This window comes from Rhynchophorus ferrugineus, unplaced genomic scaffold, assembly GCF_030347505.1.
Source record: "Rhynchophorus ferrugineus isolate W39M unplaced genomic scaffold, kcgeb_rfMv2 rfM7, whole genome shotgun sequence".
Classification (NCBI taxonomy): domain Eukaryota; kingdom Metazoa; phylum Arthropoda; class Insecta; order Coleoptera; family Curculionidae; genus Rhynchophorus; species Rhynchophorus ferrugineus.
Genome location: NW_027472586.1, coordinates 3,311,714 through 3,338,234, shown reverse-complemented (window position 1 = coordinate 3,338,234; position 26,521 = coordinate 3,311,714). Strand labels below are relative to the sequence as shown.

Below are 26,521 nucleotides of genomic sequence, written 5' to 3'. Positions count from 1 at the left end.
ATCTCATACACACCACTTCACTTTTTCAGCGTCAGTCCTGGCTTCCTATAAGATGTATTATTTAGTTATATTTCAACAAAGCATCGCAGGTATTAGTTCAGTCTCTTATATTTCTCATATCTTATTGTTACTTCATACTAAAAGCAGACTAAGTCTATGTCTGTTAATATTTTATTTACTTGTTCAACACGAAAATGTATTGAGGTAATTCATAATTATTTTTATGTTATTGTGAAGATTGGGAAACGGATAATTACATAATTGATGAAACATACCAAAAAGTAATTAGCATAGTCATTTTAAACAGTAAGTATTGTAGATATTGGTATCAGTAAAGAACTATAGTCGTGGAATCAACTGATTTCAACAAACTTGTGTTAAAATCAACTTATTCTCATTGATATGTCTTGACTAAATGGTGGATGTTACCCCTATCAGACTTTCTCAATCTTTTACCAGCCATCAAAGACGTTTTCTTTCCTTGGCATAATCTCATACACACCACTTCACTTTTTCAGCGTCAGTCCTGGCTTCCTATAAGATGTATTATTTAGTTATATTTCAACAAAGCATCGCAGGTATTAGTTCAGTCTCTTATATTTCTCATATCTTATTGTTACTTCATACTAAAAGCAGACTAAGTCTATGTCTGTTAATATTTTATTTACTTGTTCAACACGAAAATGTATTGAGGTAATTCATAATTATTTTTATGTTATTGTGAAGATTGGGAAACGGATAACTACATAATTGATGAAACATACCAAAAAGTAATTAGATATCTTACAGATCTGTTAACAATATAATAAAACAATCACGAGATATTATCTTGTCCATAAAATCAATCACAACTTGTTGATTTACGAGTTGTATTATTTTATTTTGTTTTTTTTTTCTGAATCCATATGTAGACCCACAAAAATCACACCTATCTCGGCTAAGTAGCCTTAAGCCAAAATATTAATTATAAGTATCTGAAACAATATACATTTGTTTACATAAATGTACACCTTCAAAGTCACACAAATGTCCTTAATCTAGCTCGGGTCGTTTCTTCCAAGGAAGTCTCATTTTTTCTATTTCCGCTCATACACTGGATACACAACACTTTTAATACCGAAGATATATCATCAAATAATAGTGATTATAATTATGTGACAAAAATGCTAAACGTACTTTAAGTCAGGAATATAAAAAATGCACAATCGCGTTATAGAAATGAGCCAATCAGATCCGATCCAGATGTCCGATATATGTTACCATAATGCGCATAGGCAGAACGATCATAGAGTATCACTTTGCCATATATTGAAAAAGCCCCACAAATTTTTCTCAACACCACTATATACAGACAGCAACCAAGCAAATATTAATAATATATTTATTTTCGCTTTTCAGTGGCAACTGGGATTTATCAGAACACCATTTACGGCATGGCCGCGAAACTACCGCCGAAATACACGGGGGCCATCATCTTAGGGAACAACATCAGCGGCACCTTCACCACCGTCGTCAGCATCCTGTCGAATCTGGTGACGAAGAACGCCCGCATGGCCGCCATCTACTATTTTATAACCGCCCTGTTTATATTGCTGATCGGGTTTGATACGTACTTCGCGCTGCCCCTGAACGTGAGTTTTCCGGGGACGTGTTTTATTAGAGATAACGACGACGTCATTTGCAGAGGTTCTACCGGCATTACGAGCTGAAAGATAAGAAGATGCAGGAGCAGAAAAAATCGTCGAGGACCGATGCCGAGAAACAACCCTTCCTGGAAATCATTAAGAAGGCGTCTCCGCAACTGTTCAATGTGTTTTTCATATTCTTTGTTACGCTGGCTACTTTCCCAGCAATGCAAGCAGGTAATTATGTTGTTTTTGCTCGGTAAAACTGCCACAATAGCATATTGGTAGTCGGAATTTGTTAAAAATTGCTTTAATTAAAATACAAATTACAAAATACAGTCAGGTGTAAAAGATATAGATCTAATCCGATCTATATAAATAAAAATAGTCGCCGAAATAGTCGCTGGGGGCCAGATCTGGAGAATACGGTGAACGAGGAAGCAATTCGAAGTCCAATAACGCTATGTAATAGTCACTATTGATGATCCTTCCTTTTTCAACGTAGTCAATGAAAATTATTCCATGCGCATCCCGAAATACAGACGCCATAACCTTGCCAGCCGACTGTTACGTTTTCCCACACTTTGGAGCGGATTCATCGTGTGCAGTCCACTCGGATGACTATCGATTGGACTTCGGAGTGAAATGATGCAGCCATGTTTCATCCATTATCACATATCGACGCAAAAACTCGGGTTTATTACGCTTGATCACCTGCTCCGAATCATCAACTCGTCGTTGTTTTTGGCCAAAAGTGAGCTCGCGCGGCACGGAGCTTTCTCATACCCAAATATTCGTTCGTGAATGATGTGATATACACGTTCAGTTGATATCTTTAGAGTGTCTGCTATTTCATTCAATTTCAATTTACGGTCATTCAAAATCATTTTGTGGTTTTTTTAAGGTTTTCGTCAGTAACAACCTCTTTTGAGCGTCCACTGGGTTCACCGTCTTCGGTGCTCATTTCACCACGTCTAAACTTAGCATACCAATCCTTGATGGTTAATTTTCGTGGGGCAGTGTCCGGAAACTCGGCATCAAGCCAAGTTTTTGGTTCAACTGTATTTTTTCCCTTCAAAAAGCAATATTTTATCAACACGCAAAATTCCTTTTTATCCATTTTTTTCACAATAACAAAAGTTGCTTCACTCAAAATGCTTTAATTCAGGAATGAACGATCCGTCAGCTGTCCAATTTATACACGCATCTTTTGAGGGTTAGGGCTAACTAAAAAACATGGATTTATTTCTAGTAGCGCCATCTATGTGCCAGGCCGGGGACTTTTCAATTAACCTATTACATCTACTCGATAACACAATAATTGATTTGTCTTCATTTTAGATATTAAAAGGAGCGACCCCAATTTCTTCATCGAGGACAAGGAGATATACAAACAGGTTTTGTGTTTCTTGACTTTCAACGTTTTCGCCATGATAGGAAGCATCCTGCCTTCCTGGTTCATATGGGTAAGAAGATGATGTCTTGCTATTAATATCACTGCTGCAAAAACTCCTTCGCCATATTATCAAGTAAACATTTCAAACGTTCTTTTCCAGCCGAAAAAACAATACCTCTGGATCCCAGTGACGTTACGATTCCTCTACATACCGCTCTACTTGTTCTGCAACTATCAGCCTATCGGAATTCAAAGAATCCTACCTGTGGGTATCAACAATGACTATCTTTATTGGTTTTTAGCGGCAACAATGGCAATAACCAGCGGTTATTTCAGTTCAGTGGCAATGATGTACGCTCCAAGGTAAATCGCTCATAATAACAGTTCAGTTAGTGAAGTACGATAACAACTTTGATTAATTTTCCAGTACTGTTCCGGAACATCACGCCTCCATAGCGGGAATGTTCGCTGGCGCCGCTCTCATAACCGGAATTTTCTCAGGAATATTGATATCGTTCCTATGGCCTTGGCTCGTCAGCCATGTCGGTTACTAACAAAAGTGCGAGGTATATGGCGCAGAAATGGAGTTCTCCATAAAGTTCTGATAAAACGAATAAGCATCTGGCCATATACCCATAGTCCATTGTTATTGTTAAAGAGGGGGCTGGCTCACTCCTGCATGACACAATCATTGTTCTTCCACAGAAGTAGGTTCAGAGGATTTTTAAAAAATTGTTGCTGCTGTCAGTTTTCCCAAAAAAAAAAGAAAAAACCATATCTTCTTTTCAGTCACGTTTACTTTTATATTAAAAATAAACAATGGTATGTACAAAATTTAGTTTTTCGTTTTTGTAATTGCAATAACAAAACACAAACAAGATGTCAGTTTCTAGAATGAAAATTTCAATGAAACACATGACAATAAAATCATTCAATTATTTTAGTTCATGCAAATCATGTTCTGTTTATAAGGTACAATTTTGTTAATTGTAATTTAGTTTATATAGTTTCCCATGTCACTAACACAATTTCATAACATTTTTTTTTTACATTTTAACAATCCTACTTTATATATATACAAATGTAAATATATGACAAATGTATAGAATCTGACATTGAAAAATACCACTATAAAATTATGAAGAAAAGTGGTTTAGTATCAAATTGACTGCTATCACACCCTCTGTATATGCCCTAATAAAAATAATGACATGCCAGGTATTTATTTAAGATAATTTGTTACTGTTATACTGTATTTCGAAAATAAACCTTAAAGACTAGTATTTGCAAATGTTAAAACTAGTATAAGCAAATTAATCTTTACACAAATATATAATATTAAAAGAAATCAAGTTATTTACAATATATACTATTTTATAAAATATATTTGACGGATATTAATTTCCATTTTTATTTAAAAATTTAAGACTATTGTTTTAGGCATCTTTTATGATGCAACATGAGGGTAAGATATTGTTTATCTTGTATATTTTTAATGTTACGCGAGTGTTATAATTTATTGTTGTATTTATTTAACATTTGAATGTGTATTTTTCATTGTCTTATATTTTATATCATTATTCAGAAAGCCAGGTTTTCTGATTTGTTAATTTTTGTCTATCATTAAGCAATTTTACATGTATTACTTCTTTTTTAAATAAATCAGTTTCATTACTTATATTACATAGTTTATATGCGTTCCTTACCTGTACACCTTTCACCTACACAGTTAGTTATAAAAATTACACATAATAGTTACTTATACAGTTTGACACAAGATATAAGAAACTTATCACACCAAAATACATTAATTAACCAGCGATATGTCACCTGCCACTTGTTTACCTGTTTTATGTGAATCCCCACTATTCTTTAGCATGAATAGGAATGACAATCTCTGATCGATTAAAAATCCATTTTTGATCGATTTAATAAAGAGCCATCTCTAATGGTGACATTTGTTTAGAAACATATTTGGATGTTCAAGAAATTATTTTTCAATTTTTAAAATTTATAATCAAAATATATGTATATACTCCACTAGCCACTAGCAATTGATATTATTTTTTCGTCGAAAAATAAAAAAATATAAAAACAATTTATTAGCCTGATATGAAGAATTTCATTGAAAGTATTTGGCGGGAAACTAGTATTATAACATTGGTACCACTGTGTGTCGATAATGTCAGTCTCGTATTTTCTTGCCAAGCTTACGCTGTAATATGACATATCAAATATAAAATAAATTTTAAAAAATGCTATTTATATCAATGAATTTATTCACTTAACCACACAAAAATTACATATAATATACGTTATTGATACAAGCATTTATTAACAACTTTGTAGTATTATTTTCTATTATAGTGTCAAAATTGACCCCACCAAGTTTCGAGAAACTTGACAACAACGCCTATCCGATTGTATCGAGAAATACTTCAATATGAGTGCAAGATTGAATGTTTTGGAAATTATAAAATTGAATTAAAAGTGGAAATAGTGATTTACAAATTGCGATATACCACAGAAATACTTAACAGAAGTGAAAATATTGTAAATAGAGTGTTGTTAAGTGCATAAAATGAGTATTAAAGCTTATTAGGGCGTGTTACAAAAAGAGGCAAGCGTACACATCGGTTTAATGGCCGAGTTTGCTTGTAGCTGCTTTTGTGTCCCACTTGGAAGCGACTTGGCTGCTTAAAAACGTTATCGAATCAAATCCGCCGTTGAACTACATATACGTGTCGTGCTGTTTCGTCGTAATGGTACTTTTTTCGTCAAAAATTTGACGTGATTATGTGGTAAAATTTTGGTAGTGATACAGTTTTATTTTCGCTAGAGATTGTAGTTCCTAACATAAGTAGTAGGATATTCCGTTGCTGTGCTGTTCTTCGGATTTTATCATTTAGTAGCCAGGCAAGTATAGTGATAATTAAAATTAAATTATGTTACCGTAAAAAATGTAGAGTTTGTTTTGTTTCCGTATAATTTTATTCACGACGACAGTTCTGGAATGTAGTTGAATCATGTTTGTTTTATTTATGGGCAGCTTTACCTTACGTTTTCGCATAGGTTTATTACACCTTAATCAACAAATTCGTATTTATAAAGTTATTTGTTTATATTTTTTTAAAGTTTGTGAATATATTCAGAAACAGGGTTGCCAAAATTAAACAGCGTTGTCATATTGACATTCAGAACTTTTAGGAATGTATTCCCGATGTAATGAGATCAATGGGAAATGTTTTTATAAATGTCATGTATAACGCTTGTATACACAAATTTGGAATGATGTTTTATGTTAACAATATTCCTCTTGAAAAGGACGCTATTGTTCTAGCTGAATTTCAAAACACGACAAGTGAAAGCCAATCAAAGATCGGATTAATTTGAATGCTTCATGTCTCTAAGTGGGTCGTGTTTCTACATCCCACTTAATAAAACTTCGATTATGTTTTTTTAAGGAATTGAAAACAATTGTTGACCAAGCCAAACATTTCACATTTACTTTATTGTGTAAACGAATATTTGCAGTCGGTTCTATCAACTGCTAACCTCAAATCGTTAGAGATTTACGGTTTCATTTTATGGATCAACTGAACTGTAAACCTCGTTAATATTTAAATGCAAATAAGATAATGTGAGTTGAATAAGACACCGCCAATTTATACACTAACGATTGCCAATTGTGCAATATTTTTCAGACAATATCGTACTATGTAGCAGTATTTCATTGGTACATTTACCAAACAATTTTTTGTTATTTTGTATTGGATTAGCGAGAAAATATTTTCGGCTTCCAGCCCCAGTAGTCTTGTAATAAGGATAGTTTTGAGTTAGTTTTCTGTAATTGATAAGTCAGGTACGAATAATACTATTTGTTTTAGGTATGGGTTCGTAGGCCATGTTGGAGGGAAGAATAAGAAGATCAGTAAGTTATTTTTTGCTGTATTTACTCCGCTCTATACCGTTTTTCTTGAATCTCTGCTTCAGGACCGTTTCATAAAACGTAACCCCTCCCCGGCACCTCCCAGAAAGTCCAGGAATCTCCATTTAGATGACAGTACCTTCACCACCCCCAATGATTGCAGTACAATGACTCGAAAGCCGATACGAACGCGACGACCTAGGATCCCCATCATACAGTCAGGGTATTGTGCCATTTGCAACTTACCTTACAACAGTGTAGAGGACCACGTCCAATCCAAAAAGCATCAGAAATTGATCGGCGAGGATGCCAACTTCATAGCGCTGAACGGTTACATTCACTCTGACGTTGGTATCGAATCTCTACTGGGCCTAACAGGCATCGAGGCAATAGGTCAGAAAAAGTCACACATTTCCGTAGAGTTTAAATATGGTTACCATTAGATTTTGTGGTTTTATTTTTTGTTTATTTCGGATTGGCTGTAGATTTTATTGTTTTTTTATTTTTGATAGATTAAGTAGTGTTAAATTTGTAGAGTACTATTAATGTTTAGTGCTTGGAAAAGATAGATCTGGCTTTAACCAGGTTACATTTGGTTATTTATGTTGATTGTTTTTTGCTCTACAATCTTAATATCAAGAGAGGTTTTAAATTAATTATAATTAAGTATATATTAATATTACCATATACATATTAATGTTTCATGAATATATACAAAATAACAATGTTCAAGAAGATACTGGGTGGTTTAAAAAAATTATTTTATTTAAAATAGGAACATCCCAGATAAACTCAGATCTGATTTAAAAATGATGCTTTCAAGTGCAATAGAAAAACAAACAAATCTTTTAGCATCCATTTTTTTCGAAATATTTACATTCCAAGAGTATATAAAAAAATCAAAATTCAAAAAGTCACAGGCAGATAAAAGGGGTAAAATCTTCGTTGGCATGATTCCAATCAATTTAGTGATCCGATATATAAAAAAGAGGGTATGATCTTAAACAATATCTTTCTCATCTTCATTTTTTTTAAATAAAAAAAAATTGAAGTCTACATTCCCATTTTGTTGATTTGGTTTGGTTGTAGATTCTTTTTTGTAGATTAGGTACTGTTTAATATGTTCAATATTTTTTTCATTAGTGCTATTAAGGAAAAAGATCTGGATACCATATAAATTGTTAGATATTTCTCATTTTGGTTTAGAGGTAAATATTTTAGGTTCTAATCATTTTAGTCATCCAAATATAAACTCTTCATAAAGTTCTTTTTTTTATTAATCAAAATTGAAATATTGTCATAAACCTTGCAGTGATGTATGAATGCTTCTAGGCCAGAATAAGACTAAAATTGATATCAGAAGCAACGATATATTGTACCTGTATTGGTCATATATCATTGCTGACAATGAATGTTGGATTCTTTATATCGAATTTTGCAAAACCTATTATCTGATGCTTGCACATAAACAGTAATATCACAAGGAATCATGTCCTATTTTATTTTAAATCTAGTTAAATTAATGGTTGTTTTTTTTTGCAATACAAAAGTATATTAAGCAGCAAATTTCCCGATGCACTATAGAAATACTATTTTCGATATGTTACAGGTTTTGAAGATTACTCATCGCCAAAAATCAGAAGGAGGGCAATGTCCAAGACTAAGTCGTCGTCGATAATGTCGGACGTGGTCAAGTCGACCGAAACTAACGAGAACGAGCCCAAGCACAGACTGAGGTCGAGGAAGAACATCAATTACATGACGCCGCCCTTGGAGGACGACAGTTTCCAGGATAAGCCCGATTTAGAACCTGTACGTTTCGAATATAAGGAGTATAGAGAGTTGAGATCTAGTACAAGAGCATTAGCCGTAAGTTTTTGAAGTAGTAGTAGCAGCGTTGAAAAAGCAAACTTCCAAATATACCGGGGAAGATGGAGCTTGGCGTTTCTGTGTTCGATATCAAGTGGTCCGTGAAAGATCTAAATTAAGAGCAATCTTGTTTTTATTCAGTTGATTTTTTTAATTTAAAGTTATTCATTTCACTGATCAAATTCTCTGCAGGATACATTCTGGGGTTTTCTGTTATAATATCCACATATATACATTCACCATATATTTGGGAGTAGTAGAGGTATTTAGAAGAGTTAATGGCAAAAATTGGTGTTTTTTGCATCTCAAACGCATTCTGCAATATTGTCGATATTTTTTTTACGTGATCATATTCTTGATCAAATCTGGTAGATTGACTTTATTTTTTGTTCGTGTGAGTTAAAAGAGTGGTGATGTGTACTAAATGATTCTGTTGATACTATAATTTTAAAAAGAGAGCATGTAATATATCCAATCAGTATTACTAATTATTCTATTACGTTAAAAAATAATAAGGCGTCAAATGTTTCTTTCACCCACAATTACAATTTATTTATACCAATGTTTTTTCACTCTTTGAATGATGTTGATTGGAATTTTGCCTGTTTATGAAAAAAACCAGAACTAGTGTAATATAATTCTTTGGGTTCTTGGGTTTTTAAATAACATTTCTTCTAAACAGTTCGCCTGGGTGGGAAGAATTCAAGCATTTTGTACGTCTTATTATATTTTGATCGCAATAGTATATAAGCATGATGTTGGAAATTATAAGAGGTATTTAGTTCAGTGTTTGTTTTATTGTGATTTTGCATTTTGTTGGTTTTCTGGTTCACTTTTTTGTTAATACTGTACAATTTTGGAAAATCTGACAAATGGATGTTTCTACTAGTGATCGCCCTAATTTCTCTCGGTTCTTTGATATACCTATCGAACGAAATATGAAAGAAGAAGCAGTTGAAAACCAGTTTTTATTTGTGTTAATATTTTGATACAGTTCTTTGTAATTTTCGATACCATTATTGAGTCAAATACCTAAATACCAATAAGAAAATGTGGGATATTTAGTGATTGAAAACGTCTGTATGAACTGTGAAGAAAATTGCTTATTATTATTATACCATTATTATTCGAAATGGAATAAAGGCTAGCTGTCTCAATAATATTCCAGATTTTTGGAATGAATGTTAATTTTTCTTTTTGGCGGAAAGGATTTGGTGAGTTTATACTCTTGATCTCTGTTCTATGTAACTACTTATGACTGAATTACCACGGAGTATAAAAATAAATTAAAAGGAATATGTTTCATATAAAAAGCTCCAAAATTGTCACAAAATATGAGAACCGTAAAGAAATTTTTTTTAAATAAATTTTTAAAACAATATTTAATGGGGGATATTTTTAAAATATCGACATATATAAGCTCTGACGATTATATTTTGAACTATCGATATAACTTCTACAGCTAACATGGAGCTTTGATTATGTTTTAATGAAACAAATCTCAACACCATTAAAAAGGGTCTTTCTGTAAAAAATGGCGAAGGCGCCACGGCATAACTTAACCCCATTTCTTCATCGTTAAACGTTAACCGTGCCGAGTCTCACACGCCCGCGATATCTAAAAAGAATCCAAGTTTTTCGCCTGGAGTTTTAATATATTTGCAAAATTGTGTTGTATTTATATCAGTAAGATCGTATTCTTTTAGAAACTGACATCATTACCTGTGGAACCAGACGTTTGGGAGTCGGGCCGACCAAAGAGAGCTTGTAACAACAGGCCCAAACGGATATCGGCGGACGAACGCCTAGTTTCCGATAACAAGACCTACTATAAAGTGGAAGTGTTGTCGAACAAGTTGCGGTCGAGCGACAGAGATAAGGAACCCACCAAATTGGCGCAGTCCAAGCTAAACGAAACCGATAAGGGACTCATAGTGAAGTTCAGGAAACTTCGGAATTCAGGTAGCACCCGTAAATATTAAAATAACACGTCCGGATCGCGGTCTAATTATGTCGTTTCAGAACTGATTCAACTGAATAACGAAGCGACCAATTTTTTGTTCCCCAAGAAGGAGGAATCCAGCGAGGAGGACGAGATGAGCCAGGATGATGGGGAGATGAGCCAGGAGGATGGGGGAAGTAATGAGACTGAAGAGGAGAAAAACAGTGTTACTGAAAACACGAACGGTACTCGTGTTTTATCGCTGTACGTTGATGTATTACGCTGATCATCGTTTTTGTTTTACAGTAACGTCGTCTAGTGAGCCCGAAGATGTGAAACCTCCGGACAAAATAAAAGTCGAGGAAGAATCGTCTATGGATAGCGTTTCCTCGGACTGCAAGAAGAAGAGGAAACGCAGAAGTCATGCCGAAGCCTTCATATCGGATAATCAAAAGTATTATAAGTTTGAAACACCCGGGTCAAGGTTAGTACCACTAGGACAATTAGTTCTGTTTGAATTCTCCCGCAATTATCTTTTTCTAATTGTTCGGCCTTTGGAAAACCTTTAAAGACGTTTATCGGAGCTATTATCTAATAAAATCATAAAATTATTACTGCCGATTGTAGGCATTTTACTGCTGGGTATTTCATGTTTAATTTGTGCGTTGCGCCAATAAATATTTTTAAGTTATTGTTGCTCTTTTCAAGAGAATTTATTATTACACTTAATTTACAACGGTTTAGGGATGCTGGAACCCAAAACTGAAGAACAGGATGCTCACGTCAGGAACCAGAGAACTTTATATGTAATATTTGATAAAGGGAGTTGATATATTCCCAGGCTGTTTAGAGAAAAAAAAAACACTTTCTGCAGACTGATTCGCTGATACTTCTATAGAGAGAAAGTCCCAAGCAAGATTTGTCATTGTACGTTTGTTTAGTGTCACAATCTGGGATTTCATATACTTCGTCTGGTTCTTGAGGTCAGCACTTGCCTTATCTTGAGTGTCTACTTGATAATAACAAAAGATTGCATGTTATTTTTGCCCCACATCTGTTTCATCTTGTTCCAGATAATATTGGTTCTTGTTCTAGAACATTTTATATAAGATAATTGTATATATGATATCAGATAATTTATTAACATATGGCCCACCCTATACACCATTATTTCTGTTATGATATTAAGCCTATAAATTCGTTTTAAATTTTTTTTTATTTGAAGCTTTTTTATGAAATATCGCTACAATGTATTTTCTTCAAAGTATCGATATCTGTTTTTTTTTCATCTTTCAGCCAATTTACGTACGTATTTTTTGATCGTATCCATTTTTTGGTCTCTTCATAAGAAGTGAAGTGCTGCTCGGACAGGTCACGACTTTTATGACGGAATAAGTAGTGAACACAAGGAACAAGGTCTGGAGAACATAATGGTTGGTCCCACTTTAATGTTTCCAGGTATGGCTTCTCCGGATTTGTAACTTGTGGTCGAGCCTTGTCATGCTGAAGAAAAGCTTTGGTGTGTCTTTGCTCGTATTCCGGCCATTTTTTGCATAGTGTTTGAGAGCATTGGCAATCAGAGCATTGGCTTTGCCATTAATGCTGATGTATGATCAGGTAGTCCCATGATTGTTTTCACTTTTGGTGTGTTATCGTAATGGATCCACTTTTCATCGACAGTAACAATACGATGCAAAAAACCCTTCCGATTTTTCCATTGAAACAGCATTTCACGCATGACCGAACGCCTTTCAATGTCTCTTGGTATGGCACAAAATATCCTAGCTTTTAGATCATTCCCATGTTCTTCAAACGATTGGATATGGTTTCTTGTTTTACTCCCAATAATTCTGCATATTCTTGTGTTTTACACAAAACATCATGGAACGATGCCTTGGAATCCTCGTCTTCAAATTTATTTGGCCGTGCAAACCGCTCTTTGTCATCGGCGTCAAAATCACCACTTTTAAAACGTCGAAACCTATATTCACCTGTTGAAATCAATGGAGTTGCCATAACCTTCACGCTACATTCGGTGACTTTCAGCCGCAAATGTGATTTACTCAATAAAACTTCAGGCATTTTCAAGGCACTGAAAATATTTTTTCAGGCTGAAAAGTGATGCTTCAACATGGAGTTGGTTACAGATATACCCGATACGATTTGATACCCAGTAACGCCACAAAAAAAAAAAATTTGTAGGCTTGATTATATAATTCCGCGTTGATTCCATTTTTGTTTTGTCTTTTTGTTTTGCGGACAAACGTCCCGGAGCATCACCACCCCAATCAACAGTGTTTTCTTAACTTTTTTCAGTTCTTACAGATTACGGTATCATGGTTCCTATCTAGCACCTATTCCGACTAAGCCGAACGGCGACGTGACCGTGAAGGTAGAGCGGGACAAGGAGCCCGTCGAGGACAGGAAGGAGGAAAACGGAAGACTGACCGTAAACATGAACGATTTCACGTTCTCGTTCGAGACCATTCCGGAGAACCAGAAGTGGTACCAGACGTTCCGGAAGCAGGATCGGTCCGAGCAACATTACGAATTCAGCCGTAATTGTGAGTATGGTTTCGGCATTATAGTATCGTGTAATGTTGGGAACTAACGACTGTTTAGTAAATGACTACTTTTTACTATCGGCCGTTTAAGTCGCGGTTTTAGTCCCATTATTTTTTACTTTCGACTAGTTTCAGTCATTACTATTTCATTCTAGGGATGTTGAATGAAAAATAACTGAGATTTAAAAAATATATATCGATACCAAATCACGCAAAATGCACTTGATGTCCGGGAGAGATATCTCAAAACAAAAAGTTTGATACATATACATGTTCGATATTCTCACCCTAGGGTTGTTCTGGATTTGCCGTCCTAACCGAGACCTTGAAAATAACGTGCTGATTTTATGCTTATTTGTAAATACAGTATTCAAAATAGCAGTGAACTCACGTCATCACGATATTGATTGTATCGCCTACCACAGATTGTAAATTAGTAGTAATTACCATTTTCAGTCGATAGTTCCCAATCCTAGTTGCGTGTATTATTACTGGACTTTTCGCGTTTTTCAGATTACTGGGACGATTTCGTCATGCCTGATCGGATACCCCACCTGAAGCCCATCGACCCGAGGGTGTGTTACCGGAGTTACAAGGATATTATGAATACGGTGGCGGAATCCAAGGCGCAGAAGGTCCCCGAGGACGTTACGGGCGATAGTAACTCCAGGGGGGAGAGGTCGGAAGTGTCAACGTCGCCCTCCGTCGAAGATAAATGTGAAGCGACAGCGGAACCCACCGAGGACGAAGACAGCAAACTCAGCGACCTGTCTGCTTCGGTCTCGACCAACACCGACACCGAACCCGTGCAGGTCGAGAGACGGAGGGTGGGACGACGGAGAAAAGTATTATCCATATCCCCGGTCTCGTCCGGCGGTAGGAACCCCCGCAAATCGCCCCGACAGCACGCCTCGACGCTGGCGATCCTCAGCAGTCTGATACACCAAAAACGGAGAAGGTTGAGGACGACCGCGGGGACCAGTGAGCCCTCCACGTCACTCCAGACGATACCCGAGGAATCACCGCATCGCACGGAGGATCGCCGGCAGCCGCAGCATCCCCCGTTGCCGCAATCCGCGCAGCCCAGTCCTCAGAAGCAGAGGAAGAAGAAGTTCGACTACGTCGCAGCTGCCGTCAAGATTGAACAGGAGTTCGACTCGTTCCTGGACGACGGGCTCGACTATCTGGATCTGGAGCCGACGACCGAGCCCGACTTCGTCGATTTCAAGGAGAGCCGACTGAATGTGGACGACATCATGACGTTGTATAGGCAGTCTCGCGAGAAGGACGCGAGCTCCAACGGTCCGAGGAAGATGTACAACGGCGTACCGGCACGGAAATCCGGCAAGCGGAAGAACAAGACCGGCTGGCCGAAGGTGAAGAAGAGAAAGGTGCTGAAGGATAACGCGCTGGACGAGACGAACCACGCGGAGACCGACGAGGACGAGGAACCCGACGATTGCGACAGCGTGCCCGAGGGCGGGGACGGCAATCACAACCACCGGAAGGTCCAGTCGCGCGAGACAAGCTTGAGGGACGGTCGGGAATCAGACAGGGTAGTAGTCGCTAGTGACCTTAGGGATAATAAGATGCAGCCGTACGTGTACGTGAAGAAACTCGAGCCCGTTGAGCCGGGCGCGTCCAAGAGGTCCGTCTCGTCGTCGAAACGGATACCACGGCGGACGCAGCGGCGCATGATCGTCGCCCCCAAGTCACCGCGGATCCTGCGCCGGCCCAGGGGCCGTTGGTACAGAGAGAGATAAGGTGCGGTCGCATCGTCGAGTTTAATTTATTACCTTCTCTTAGTTTTACAAGAGATAAGATTCGAGATATTTTGTACCAAAATGTTTAATTTTGTAGAGATAATTTTGTATTTCGGGGCGGATTGACCGGTGCGATTCAATCAGGTCACCTTTGTATATAAAATATGACGAGTATTATTTTGTTAATTGTTGATCGGAAATGCCGGTTGCCACGCGAATTTTTATGAAGAAAACGTGAAATGATAAGGAGAATGTTTTTTTCGAAAAATAAATGGTCTAAAAGATTAACATGATTTTTTATTACACTCTCTTTTGATTATTCAGTGTGTACCTTTCCTCTAGAAATTCAAGGCCTCCTTGATTGAGTAATTATTCCGGTGAAACTAGAATTGCTTTTTATATTGTTTATATCGCTTTTTAATAGTCTAAATAAATATTAAAATGTTTTAGCATTTCTAAAAAAACTATGTAATGCTGATTCCTTTGAACTGTACTAAAACACAATAAGTTCATGGTGTACTTGATTTAGAGGACAAAGTTCTAAAGAGATAGAAGTCGTTCTATACTCCTATTTTTCATTAATTCGTGATAATTTGATGGGAAATAAGAACAAAACTATACATATGGAAAAATTATCAAAAATGTTGGATGAAAGAAGCGAAAATCCATGCTGAATTGCTCCAGGATTTATAGTTTTTAAGATATGTTACATAAACAGAAATCCACAAATTTTTGAAAATACATTTTTCTTTATATAAGTTAAAAACTAAAAGTTGTATAAAACGCGTTATACAACCATTCGATTCAGCATAAAATTCTTTATAATCCCTGCAATTTTCATTAACCTGCGATTAGAATGACAGCAATAGTTTTGAAAATGGCAAAAAATCGCAAATTTTCACGACTATATATATGGAAAAAATGCTAAATATTTTAACCTTTCAGATGAAAATAAAACTATGAAATGATGTATATTTTGACGCGAAAGAAACGAAGATCCTAGTTAAATGGCTCCAAAATTAATAGTTTTTGAGATGTGACAGGCAGAGATTGACTAATTTTTTGAAAATACACTTCGTTACAAAATTTGAAAACCAAAAAGCGTTTAAAAAAGTTTAAATTGCTATAGCATTTATAATTATTGAGATATAATACATAAAGACATCTAGAAGGCATGTCAGAAAAAATTAAACATGACAACAAATCGCCACAGGTTCGTCATAAGTGTGGTAATGCTTACTCGCAGGTAGCGTTGGGTTGATTTCTGATGATCAGTAGATTTATTTTACAAAAGGCTTATAATACGATTCTGCCATTTAAGCATACGGTGGATTTTAATACAATAAGTCAACATACCTGATTTTTTCGTATGTTCTTGCCTTCTCATAATCTAACGTGAAGAAGAGCATGTTTGCGATTTTGATAATATTGTTTTATCTTCTCACAATATTAATTCTACTTTTTTGTTTCCTTTTATGTGAATGATGAACTGACAACACACAATGGAGATCTGCGAACTTCTGATGATCAGTATATATTTTTACAAATCACACTGACATTTTGATGGACAGTGACTTTAGTGACAGAAAGTCATGGCACTCTTAGTTTAACATTTTCATTTAAGAGGAGGTTCTAACGAAATTAACACGGACTTGATAATTCAAGGGGAAATGGACGGGGGAAACAGGACACAATAAAACTCTGCGATATTCTGAAAGTTTAAAAAGCTCATATTCATAATTTATTTAGAACTTATCCGAATGTTAAAAACCAGTTATAAAATAAAGTATATCAACTGTTTTTTTTATAAATATATACAGGTATATTTTTTACCACAGCTACATAGATAGTACTAAGGTCCGAAGTTCTTTTTGTTTGTTTATTCATTTATTTTTCAAAGAACCCTTTAATATAAGTAGTATTAAATAGATAAATAGAATTATAAAATTGCACTAAATGTTTAAAACACCATAATTATATATAGGTCTTAAGTTGTTTTGGACATTTTGGTTAGATACTCAGCAAACCAACTGCTTTTCGTTAATCACAATTACAGCGGATCCGAATAAAATATCAGTATTAGGCACCCTGATCAGTCAGCCAGTCATACTGGGTTCGCTCAAGTCGAACTACCGGTCTTCAGCTTGCTCCTCAGTCGGAACTTCTCTTCCAGATCTCCGGGTATCTAGAAAATGCAAAACACGTGTCAGATAGGATGTTCGTTCGGTGATAAGAGCGTAGATAGGTAAAGATAGGCTTGAAATGAGGAAAACAACTAACCTGAAGGACAAGAAACGAAAAACATACTGCAGCTCTACTGAATATAACTACCAAGATTAGAAGTAAGGATTATTGGAGAGCAATGAAAGTATTAATGTAATACACAGAATAATTATCACTATATTCTACTAAACGTATATTATACGGGGTATAACTTAATTTTTACAGCTGTTTCTCTTATTCCAAATAGTTTCAGAACCCTCGAATTATCCATGTGAGTTACACCATCTCTTCGGCACTACATTTGTAACGAATTCCAACTGAGAAAAAATACGTCTAATGCACGGGAATTCGTAGGTGGCGTAGACATCATTGAACAAAATGTGTCATTAGTGTTAAAAACATTTTAGAACAGTTGGTCAATAATTGAATAAACTGAGCGTAGACCTTGATCAGAGAAGGCCAGTTATTATGTATGGAAGCACCATGTAAGACAACATCAATCACACATTGTTTGTGCGACTTCTAATTCATGACCTCAAAGCCTGCAAGTTTCTTCTGCAATAACATTCGTATGTTAAGCTCAGAGATGGCGTAAGATCCAAAATAAAGTTCATTTCCTATACTGCGAAATAAATTTTCTGAAAACTGTAAAATTTAAGTCATACACCTAATTTGTTCACCATAACATTACATGTGCAAGAGAACATGCAACATATCGCAAATATGTTTGATTCAGAGTATATAGTATGTTAGGCATCATTTTCTTTTATTGCAATTAAAAAAAAACCTTTTCTAATCTAAAATTGTTGGCTAGCAATAAGAACGAAAGCTCTGGTGGTGCCTGAAACGTAACAAGCAAAGCAAGATGTTAAATGAACATTAATGGAGCTTGAAAGGAGATGAAAAATCACCATACTATCCACACTGAATCAAATCAGAATACACTAAGTTCTAACACTAGAGATCTAAATCTACGTTAACTGATCAGGTGTTAAAAATCAGTTATATTCCACGTCGAATTCGGTTGATTCCCTGACGATTTCTTTGTGCTTTTGCGTGAAGCTCAATGAAACATAAAGCGATACACAACTAGAAATGTTCAGAGATCCAGATCAAATTCTCTTTGTGGTTTTTCCAGTGATACAAATGAAATAATATCGAGAAACATTATATGTCACGATATCAGGAAGAATTTACACGTATTAAATTTAGAAAAACTGCCAAAATCATACATTGGCAGTTGTATTCTGTTGGGCCGGTTCCTGAAACAGTGTTAAATGCAAATTAAAACTTGATCTTTTTCAATTTCTGTGTTGGATGAACCAGTTCACAACTTCCTGTATGTATGGTGATGTAAAAAAGAGTGAGGTGATCGTGTAAGGCGCTCTGATGTTGCAACTATTAGCGTTAGGACACACATGCTCTACGAAAAACTATTTGTATGGATTCGGGTTTACCTTTGGCTTAGCGCGATGGGTGTCGACGGCATCTATCGGCAATTTTATGTGTTCCACTCTACAACCGTAAGCCACTGGCGTGAGTTTGATTATCGTGTGTAATGGCACTCTTAAATACGGCAATTCGTCTGAAACATGACAATGTATTACGGAACGAATACCCAGATGGCCATCCGGATAATATATCAAAAGTATGATGCAGCGAATTATTTAATGGCGTGTAAAATAACAAAGTTAATGGATTGAAAAACTATTTTCTCCCGTATCCGACATTTTTTTACCATTATATTAACTTACATACCCACAGTGAACTCACGTCATGAAAATGTGTAATGTATTATCTATTACAATTTGAAAATTCGTTTTAATACCAGACAATATTTTCCCTCTCATTTTACTCCTGTTAAAAAGGGATTCAATATATGTTCAGACATCTAACCAAATCAGCCTGCGGATTATGACTCGATATTGACAATTTCTAAGACTGTTTTGCAGATATGCCTAATACATTAAGGAGAATTCAGTGATTGAATCTAATTTTATCAAGAAAAATTTACTATTTATTAGCATAGATGGTTTAGAAAAGAGTTCAATGTAAATAAAATAAAATAACTGTAACCTAGAAACTATAGTGGCTGTTTAATTAATTGTAGTTGGAGTCCTTCCTTTGAAATAAAATATATTATATCTTATTTACATTTTTGTTTCATTATTTCATTTATATTTGAATGTGGTTATAAAAAAGCTAAAATATACGCAGAAATATTGCAACGTTTTGACGTGATACATTGAGATGACGTGAGTTCCTCGTTACTTTGGATAGACATCGTTAAAACAATTACCTGCTGATTTATCCAAGAAATATGCCAATAGACAACGTAGAACGGCTTGATGCGACACCACGAGCACATTTCCCTGACGTTCCAGCTCCATTATGACCGGTTCCAGCCTGGCCACTAGATCCTCGTAGCTCTCGCCGCGGGGATACCTGTAGGCGAACTTGTTCTGATCTCTCGACGCGAATTCTTCCGGATATTTATCCTTGATGTCCTCGTACGTCATCTCCTCGCATACCCCCTGAAATACGTCGGCCGTTCAGTGCGGGGATTAAAAGGTATTTTTCGACGGAGCGCTTACCGCATCGATTTCGTTCAAGGCTTTCCATCGCTCCTGGGGAACGTCGAGCCCGCCCACGGTTTGAATGGTGCGCTTCAGCCACGACGTCCAAATCCGAAGACCCTCGATCTTCTGCTCGTGAATGTAATCCGAGAGCGCGTTCGCGTAGAGACGACCCCTCGGGCTCAGGTTCGAGTCGCCGCCAATGCGTCCCTCGAGGTTATGCTCACTTTCACCGTGCTGTAATTCGATAAATCAAAGTTAGGGACAACGCACTGCACAATGTTGCTCCAATAATGACTGGTTCTTTACAGGTTTTTTGTGATCAAAGACTCAACAAGTAGCCTCCAATTATGGATTGATGATGGCGCGATTGGCTATTGGATTTGTCGAATAGCAAACCATATACAAATAAAGAAGAGAAATTGTTAAAAACACCGAATGTACTTTTAATAATCAAGGACTGAGACATCTCTACAATATTTTGGCTTCTTATTTTAGTTGGTCATGTTAGTATAGGTTTTTAGTTGGTCTTAATGGCTAGTATTATTCTTATCAAACTAGCCAAATGTCCTGAGAGCAGAACCAGAGATACAGTTTTCGTTGGGAGCAAGGAAAAGAGCTATGTTTTCATGAAGGCAGAGAATTGTCTTGAGCCTTTTTGAAAACAGTTAAGAACAGAATAATTCAGAATCACTGCGTTCTTTTTTTCATGTAGAAATGTTAAAAGTAATAGTGTCCTATTGAAAGTATGGATAGCCCTATATTTCTATTTCTACGGATGATTATTAGTGGTTCTTAGTTTTAAAGGCCAGTATCTTTGTGAACTGTGGCAAAGAGACGGGTGACTAGTGTTAAATGAATTGCGTATCCTTGTGGTTCAGAATTAATACGAGGTGTGTTCGAAAAGTAATGGGAATTTCGCAACCTGTGATGGTCTAATTGCATGTCCACAAAATATCTATACATTTTTAGCCATACTAGTGTTTAATTTTTAGTAGACTGTTGAAAGAATTAACATGTATTTTGATACAATGCTTGATTGTACTTTTTTTAATGGACCAACTAATAAGAGACTAACTAGAGCACAAAAAATAGTTTCAATGAACCTGCTATATATGCTGCTTAAAAATATAGAAGTTTCGGAGTGACAACCAACGAAAACATGAATCACGTGATAGAAACGAAATTACTTTGAAGAGAATAACATATTAGTAATAGTATCAGAAAGGAGCAGGGTAACTTCTGTTGTATGTTGTTATAAAGGAGTAATAAGTTGAATTATGTGGAAAGAGGTTGTATTATGTTATCAGGTATCGAGGAATTCACGAAAGGTGACACAACAATCACAGACTAGCGAGAGTTACTTACTCTAGTTAAATATATGGTTCTGGGAGTGATATGGATGTTCATGAGATAGTACACTATCCTGGCTTGCACGTGACCTTCGTGTTTATGCACCACCACCTTCTCCCCGGTGTTGTAGATTTTCATGAACGACACCTCTTTCTCCTTCTCCTCGTCCAGCGGAGAGTACTTCTCCTGATAATGTTGGATCCTCTTCAGGAAATCGTCCAACACCGCCTCCTTGTTCATGTTGGTGTAATCCGGACTGCTGATCTTCACCTCCATTATGTTCTAGTGCGAGAAATATTGTAGAAACGGACGTGAACGTATTGGGAATCGACACCCACCTGTTCTATGATCTGTGGATCGTCGCAAATTGATTCAACGTAGAATAACTTGAAGCCCATCTTGCCCACCACGTATTCTTGGATCACCTTCCTGCGCTCGGCCGTCGAGTTGGTGGCGTCGAACACGGCCACCTCTCCCCCGTTCTCCAGCCACTGGCACACGTCCTTCAGGGCCTCGATGGCGCACTGGGCTCGGATCGCCATCGCTTCCTGGTTGTCCGGCCTGAAGAACTCGTGATTCTGGTAAGCCGTGGTGGCGTGGCGTCTGTACTCGCCCAGGTTGAACACTGCAAATGAAAACGAATATTGATAAGCACCTCCATATCTTCGTAAGATGATCTGATGAATATGGCGAACGGTTTTCCCTCGAAGACAAATTGAATTTTAAGATGCAACTGATGACGTTGGGGTGTAGTTGGAAAACTATTCCCGATTTCTCGTATAATATGTGAATTTCGGTTAATCCTTGAAAAAGAACGAGGTAGATTGAAAACTTATCGAGATAGATCAATACATTTCATCCCACGCTATTACCATGAAGATAAACATCGATCATAGATCGGTTATGTACGATTTATATAAGACTGGATACCAGAAGAATGGGAAATTTGACTTTCTACTGTCAACAACTAATGCCACTGAAGCCAGCGATTAAAAAAAGGCCAGAATTGATCGATAACCGTTTGTTTTCGTCACGACAACACTAGACCACATACACATTTCGTGACTCAACAGCAATTGAGGGAGATTGACAGGGAAGTTCTGGAGTATCCACCGTATAATCCGAACGTTACAGCCACCTACTACCATCTGTTCCAGTGTCTAAATACTCTTTTAATACTGTAAAGTTGACCACAAGAGGCTTGGGAAAATAATTTGCTTAAGTTTTCTACCAGAAATGTCATAAACAGGAATCATGAAAATAAAAACGACATTAGTTTTCCTCCAACCAATTTCTGATATGATTTCATTCAATCATTACAAATTATGAAACCATCAGAAAAGAAATTGAAGCGGTAACAAGTAATGATTGATAAATGTTTTTCTTTGCTGGGAATTTAATATAAATTCGTCAAATATCCCGGAACATGAACCTAAAACAAACTCGAAACAAACTGAAACTGGAGAGTGGCCGCGATATTTGAAATTTTAATGAAGTCGGCGATATTTATACAGGCATCATCAGCGGGCGAGACACCCTAGTCTGAATATCAGCTCTTTTTCTGTTGAAATTTCGGGAAAATAAAGCATCTGGATTAGTAAAACAACATCCAACATATCTCGATATAACCGCTTCATCGTTCTATAAATTATCTTCAAACGTAACAAAAACATTAATTGTTTATCGGCCGTTACGAATGTTTATTTCCAGCACGCTACCGTTACTGATAAGATATTACCAATCTCCACGTATTTATTTACGTACGAGATTGTTTATTTTAAATATTAGCGGTCAACAATGTTACACGGTACATTATAGATGTTCTGGCCTCACCTCTGGTGTTAATTCCTATCCAATTCAAATAACGAGATAGCTTCTTCGAGATGTAGGTCTTCCCTCTGGCGGGCAGCCCGACCATCGCAATGACGTGAGGACTGTTGACATAATTAGCTCGTTCCCCTGAAAAAAGAATACAAGTTAATATTTATTAATATATAAACTTATTTTTAAGCGTAGTATGATTTAATGAAATTTGTATTTAGATTCTTCTTCATTTTATTCGTTTTCATTATCTATTACGTATTGTACTTGATAATAAGATATAAATAGCTGTGTATAAATAGCCCTTTAATATAATTCGTACAATGTATTCTATATTATACCTCGGTATCGTATGCATTTCAACTTTCAAGGCTTCATGTTTAGTTGTTTTGCAACAATCCTGATTGAGACTACTCTACAAACTATTGGCTTTTTTTCTTGTTGGTATTGCTGTCAAACGAATTGTGATGATAAAAACTACCGTAGAAAATTATATAAATTGTTTATGAACCCCATAAAAATATTTTAGTGTAGAATACTAAACAACATACAAATAAAGAAGAATTAGACTTAATTGGAAATAATAAAAAGTTTAACGAATTGTTAAAAGTACCCGTTGAACTTTTAATAACCCAGAAAATGAAAACATTTTCAAGGTTTTTCTGTTATCATTGACAAAATACTGTAATAATCAAGATTATTTCTAAAAATACAAAAATGAATATGTACCAATCCTGATTGAGACTACTCTACAAAATATTGGCTTCTCTTTTTGTTAGTATTGTTGTCAATTGAATTGTCAAACGAATTGTGATAATAAAAACTACCATAGAAAATTATATAAATTGTTTATGAACCCCCATAAAAATATTTTAGTGTAGAATACTAAACAACATACAAATAAAGAAGAATTAGCCTTAACTGGAAACAATAAAAAGTGTAACGAATTGTTTAAAGTACCCGTTGAACTTTTAATAACCCAGAAAATGAAGACATTTTCAGAGTTTTTCTGTTATCATTGACAAAATACTGTAATAATCAAGATTATTTCTAAAAATACAAAAATTAATATGTACCAATCCTGATTGAGACTACTCTACAAAATATTGGCTTCTCTTTTTGTTAATATTGTTGTCAAACGAATTGTGATAATAAAAACTACCATAGGAAATTATAAAAATTGTTTATGAACCCCCATAAAAATATTTTAGTGTAGAATACTAAACAACATACAAATAAAGAAGAATTAGACTTAACTGGAAACAATAAAAAGTTTAACGAATTGTTAAAAGCACTCATTGAACTTTTAATAACCCAGAAAATGAAAATATTTTCAGGGTTTCTCTGTTATCATTGACAAAATACTGTAATAACCAAGATAATTTCTAAAAATACGAAAATGAATATGTACCAATCCTGATTGAGACTGCTCTACAAAATTCTGGCTTCCTCTTCTTGTTGGTCATGTTGTCTGACAGCAAGAAACGCACTCAAAACACTACCGTAATATTTGGAATCGGGTTTGTTGCCCAACACCGAAATCTGAAATTGATCAACGACTGATTGACAACCGTGTCGATCGTAACGCGGTAAGAACTGGCAGAGCGGCTTCTAGGCTTGGGTATTTATCAGTAAAAACGTTAACAAATTTCCGCTGGTGAGATACACACGCGTTAGCTTGAAATATTAATGAGTTATATCGGGTTATTTGGAAAGTTGTCTGGCGGGTGCGTAAATACATGCAGCGAGGCATGTAATGGCGCATGGGGCAACGTTTCGTAAAACAATGGGAACCATTCTCATGCAGTTTTGTCCCGATACGAAGGATACTAGTCAAATTAACTATTCGACCTTCAAAAATAGTTCAAGACCATAAAATTCTTACATAGTTGTGTAACGAAAATATATCTAAAGCTGAATGAACAAATATACATTAGACTTTATTGGCTTATTTTGTCATTTTGTTGACATATTTTCCCTCATAGATGAAATGCAGAAAATTCAATCACACACACATTAAAATTACAAAAAAAGGTCCTGTACATAGTCCATAAGATCGGTAAAACGATTCTCAAGTTTAAAACACATCTACCGTTATCTTATTAGGTTCTAGATGTTTTCGATTAAAGGGAATTTGACACGATTATCTTGAAATGTGTGTTTTATTGGAACACTCCATCTATTCACGGCGCAAAGGTTGTTTTATTTCGAAGAATATTTATTTCCGACGGTATGAGTCACCGTTTCGAAAAACGATTTGCAATATCGCTATAAATATACGTTTTTTAATAACATCAAGGCAATTTTAATAAAAAAAATCATCAAAAATAGATAATAAGCCACATCCTGCTATTATATAAAATTATAGCAAAGTGACACTTAAAAATTCATAAAAAATATTTACAATTTCCATGTAGATAGATAATATTTTTTAATATTGAAATTGGAGATTGTTTTTGTTGATAAATCTTTAATTGTGAATGAGTACTAACATTGATTACGATATTAATAATTTTTTTATGCCATTATTAACAGACACCCGAATCAAATCTGACATTAATCCGGACCTTCTAGTCGATATATTATGTTATTATTTGTTATTGTCCTATGTACATACAACATATAGCCGAACTTTCCACTGTTTTTCTATTTCTAGCCGATTTCTACAATTGACTTTTTATATATTTTTTTATATTTAAAGGCTTAATTCTTTCACTCCTTATGAATGGATGATTTCAACCAAAATATATTAAAATAAAATGTCTTGTTAGGAAAGGAATATAACAAGATATAAAAAGTGGAAATCTCTCAAATCCCAAGACTCAAATATCTCAAACGAATGGGCATAATTCATCCCGAAAACTTTATACAACACAATATTTACAAATTTCTGTAAATTTTACGAAAATATTAGCGAGGCTTTTTTCCAATTATTGCACCCTTTCAGATAATTATTCAATCAACACCTTTTGGTCGCTGATTAGTGTTTTTGGGACCTATTTCATCAGTTTTGATTCTGCTTTGGGCATAGGTTTTTTTTCTTTAACTAAATACATTTGGTTGTTTATCGTCAGACATCTTCTCGTGCATTTGAGCTTGAGTATGCAACAGCGACTACACATCTTTTATAACTTGATGAGTGAAAGTGGTGCTCTAGTATCTTGGGAGAGCCACAGTCAACATTTGTACAAATTGGGTGAAAAATGAATCTCAGCCAAGCAGGTACTATTGAATGTTTATTCCATGAAGTTCTTAATTTATATGAAATAAATTTGCGATATTCAAAAATCAAATGGACATTAAGCCATATGGGTTATTTCGAAACCGAACGAGATAATAGAGGCCCCCTTTTGCCTATAATTTCCGTTAGAGAGGTAATTATTGATGATATTAAATGATATAAGTCCCCACAATTTTATTGAAAATGTTTTTTAGCAGGTTGCTGTCTCGCTAAATATTAG

At 35.6% G+C, this 26,521-nt stretch overlaps 3 protein-coding genes and 1 long non-coding RNA gene across 26 annotated transcripts in view; 2 read left to right on the top strand and 2 right to left on the bottom strand.

Annotated features, from left to right (window-relative positions):
- The window catches only part of Ent2 (Equilibrative nucleoside transporter 2), a 97,681-nt gene extending 92,982 nt beyond the window's left edge, over positions 1-4,699 (top strand). For all 3 annotated transcript variants that reach the window (XM_076409409.1, XM_076409407.1, XM_076409408.1), the window contains 5 exons: positions 1,399-1,631; positions 1,685-1,862; positions 2,967-3,091; positions 3,182-3,384; positions 3,449-4,699. In XM_076409409.1, coding sequence (XP_076265524.1) covers positions 1,399-1,631; positions 1,685-1,862; positions 2,967-3,091; positions 3,182-3,384; positions 3,449-3,575 — 866 coding nt within the window. In that variant the 3' untranslated portion in view covers positions 3,576-4,699. The remainder of the gene's footprint in view (positions 1-1,398; positions 1,632-1,684; positions 1,863-2,966; positions 3,092-3,181; positions 3,385-3,448) is intronic.
- Positions 1-4,846, bottom strand: part of LOC143199551 (uncharacterized) — a 92,989-nt gene extending 88,143 nt beyond the window's left edge. Inside the window, exon 1 of the long non-coding RNA XR_013006470.1 lies at positions 4,728-4,846. This is a non-coding gene — a long non-coding RNA (uncharacterized LOC143199551). The remainder of the gene's footprint in view (positions 1-4,727) is intronic.
- Positions 4,847-5,439: 593 nt separating this feature from the next.
- On the top strand, positions 5,440-15,375 carry LOC143199906 (uncharacterized). Of its 12 annotated transcripts, none has more exons than XM_076410041.1 (9): positions 5,440-5,937; positions 6,909-6,952; positions 7,015-7,172; positions 8,559-8,818; positions 10,525-10,780; positions 10,841-11,005; positions 11,067-11,244; positions 13,077-13,324; positions 13,838-15,375. In XM_076410041.1, exons 4-9 carry the CDS (start codon positions 8,600-8,602, stop codon positions 15,085-15,087), a joined length of 2,316 nt encoding a protein of 771 aa, XP_076266156.1. In that variant the 5' UTR covers positions 5,440-5,937; positions 6,909-6,952; positions 7,015-7,172; positions 8,559-8,599; the 3' UTR covers positions 15,088-15,375. The 12 variants fall into 12 exon arrangements, with proteins under 12 accessions (XP_076266156.1, XP_076266153.1, XP_076266154.1 ...); XM_076410038.1 differs by having other exon boundaries at positions 5,441-5,937; positions 7,015-7,342; positions 8,559-8,761; XM_076410039.1 differs by having other exon boundaries at positions 5,442-5,937; positions 7,015-7,342; positions 8,559-8,761; positions 13,086-13,324.
- Positions 15,376-16,796: 1,421 nt separating this feature from the next.
- Pfrx (6-phosphofructo-2-kinase/fructose-2,6-biphosphatase) overlaps positions 16,797-26,521 on the bottom strand; it is an 80,237-nt gene continuing 70,512 nt past the window's right edge. For 6 of the 10 annotated variants that reach the window (XM_076409349.1, XM_076409355.1, XM_076409354.1 and 3 more), the window contains exons 2-8: positions 23,073-23,198; positions 21,578-21,864; positions 21,255-21,521; positions 19,905-20,123; positions 19,610-19,844; positions 18,768-18,895; positions 16,797-17,272 (exon numbers count right to left, since the gene is read on the bottom strand). In XM_076409349.1, the coding sequence (XP_076265464.1) occupies positions 17,207-17,272; positions 18,768-18,895; positions 19,610-19,844; positions 19,905-20,123; positions 21,255-21,521; positions 21,578-21,864; positions 23,073-23,198 (1,328 nt within the window). In that variant the 3' untranslated portion in view covers positions 16,797-17,206. Of the gene's footprint in view, positions 17,273-17,367; positions 18,573-18,767; positions 18,896-19,609; positions 19,845-19,904; positions 20,124-21,254; positions 21,522-21,577; positions 21,865-23,072; positions 23,199-24,471; positions 24,603-26,521 lie in introns of all 10 variants that reach the window. The other 4 variants (XR_013006453.1, XR_013006454.1, XM_076409353.1 and 1 more) reach the window with 2 other exon arrangements.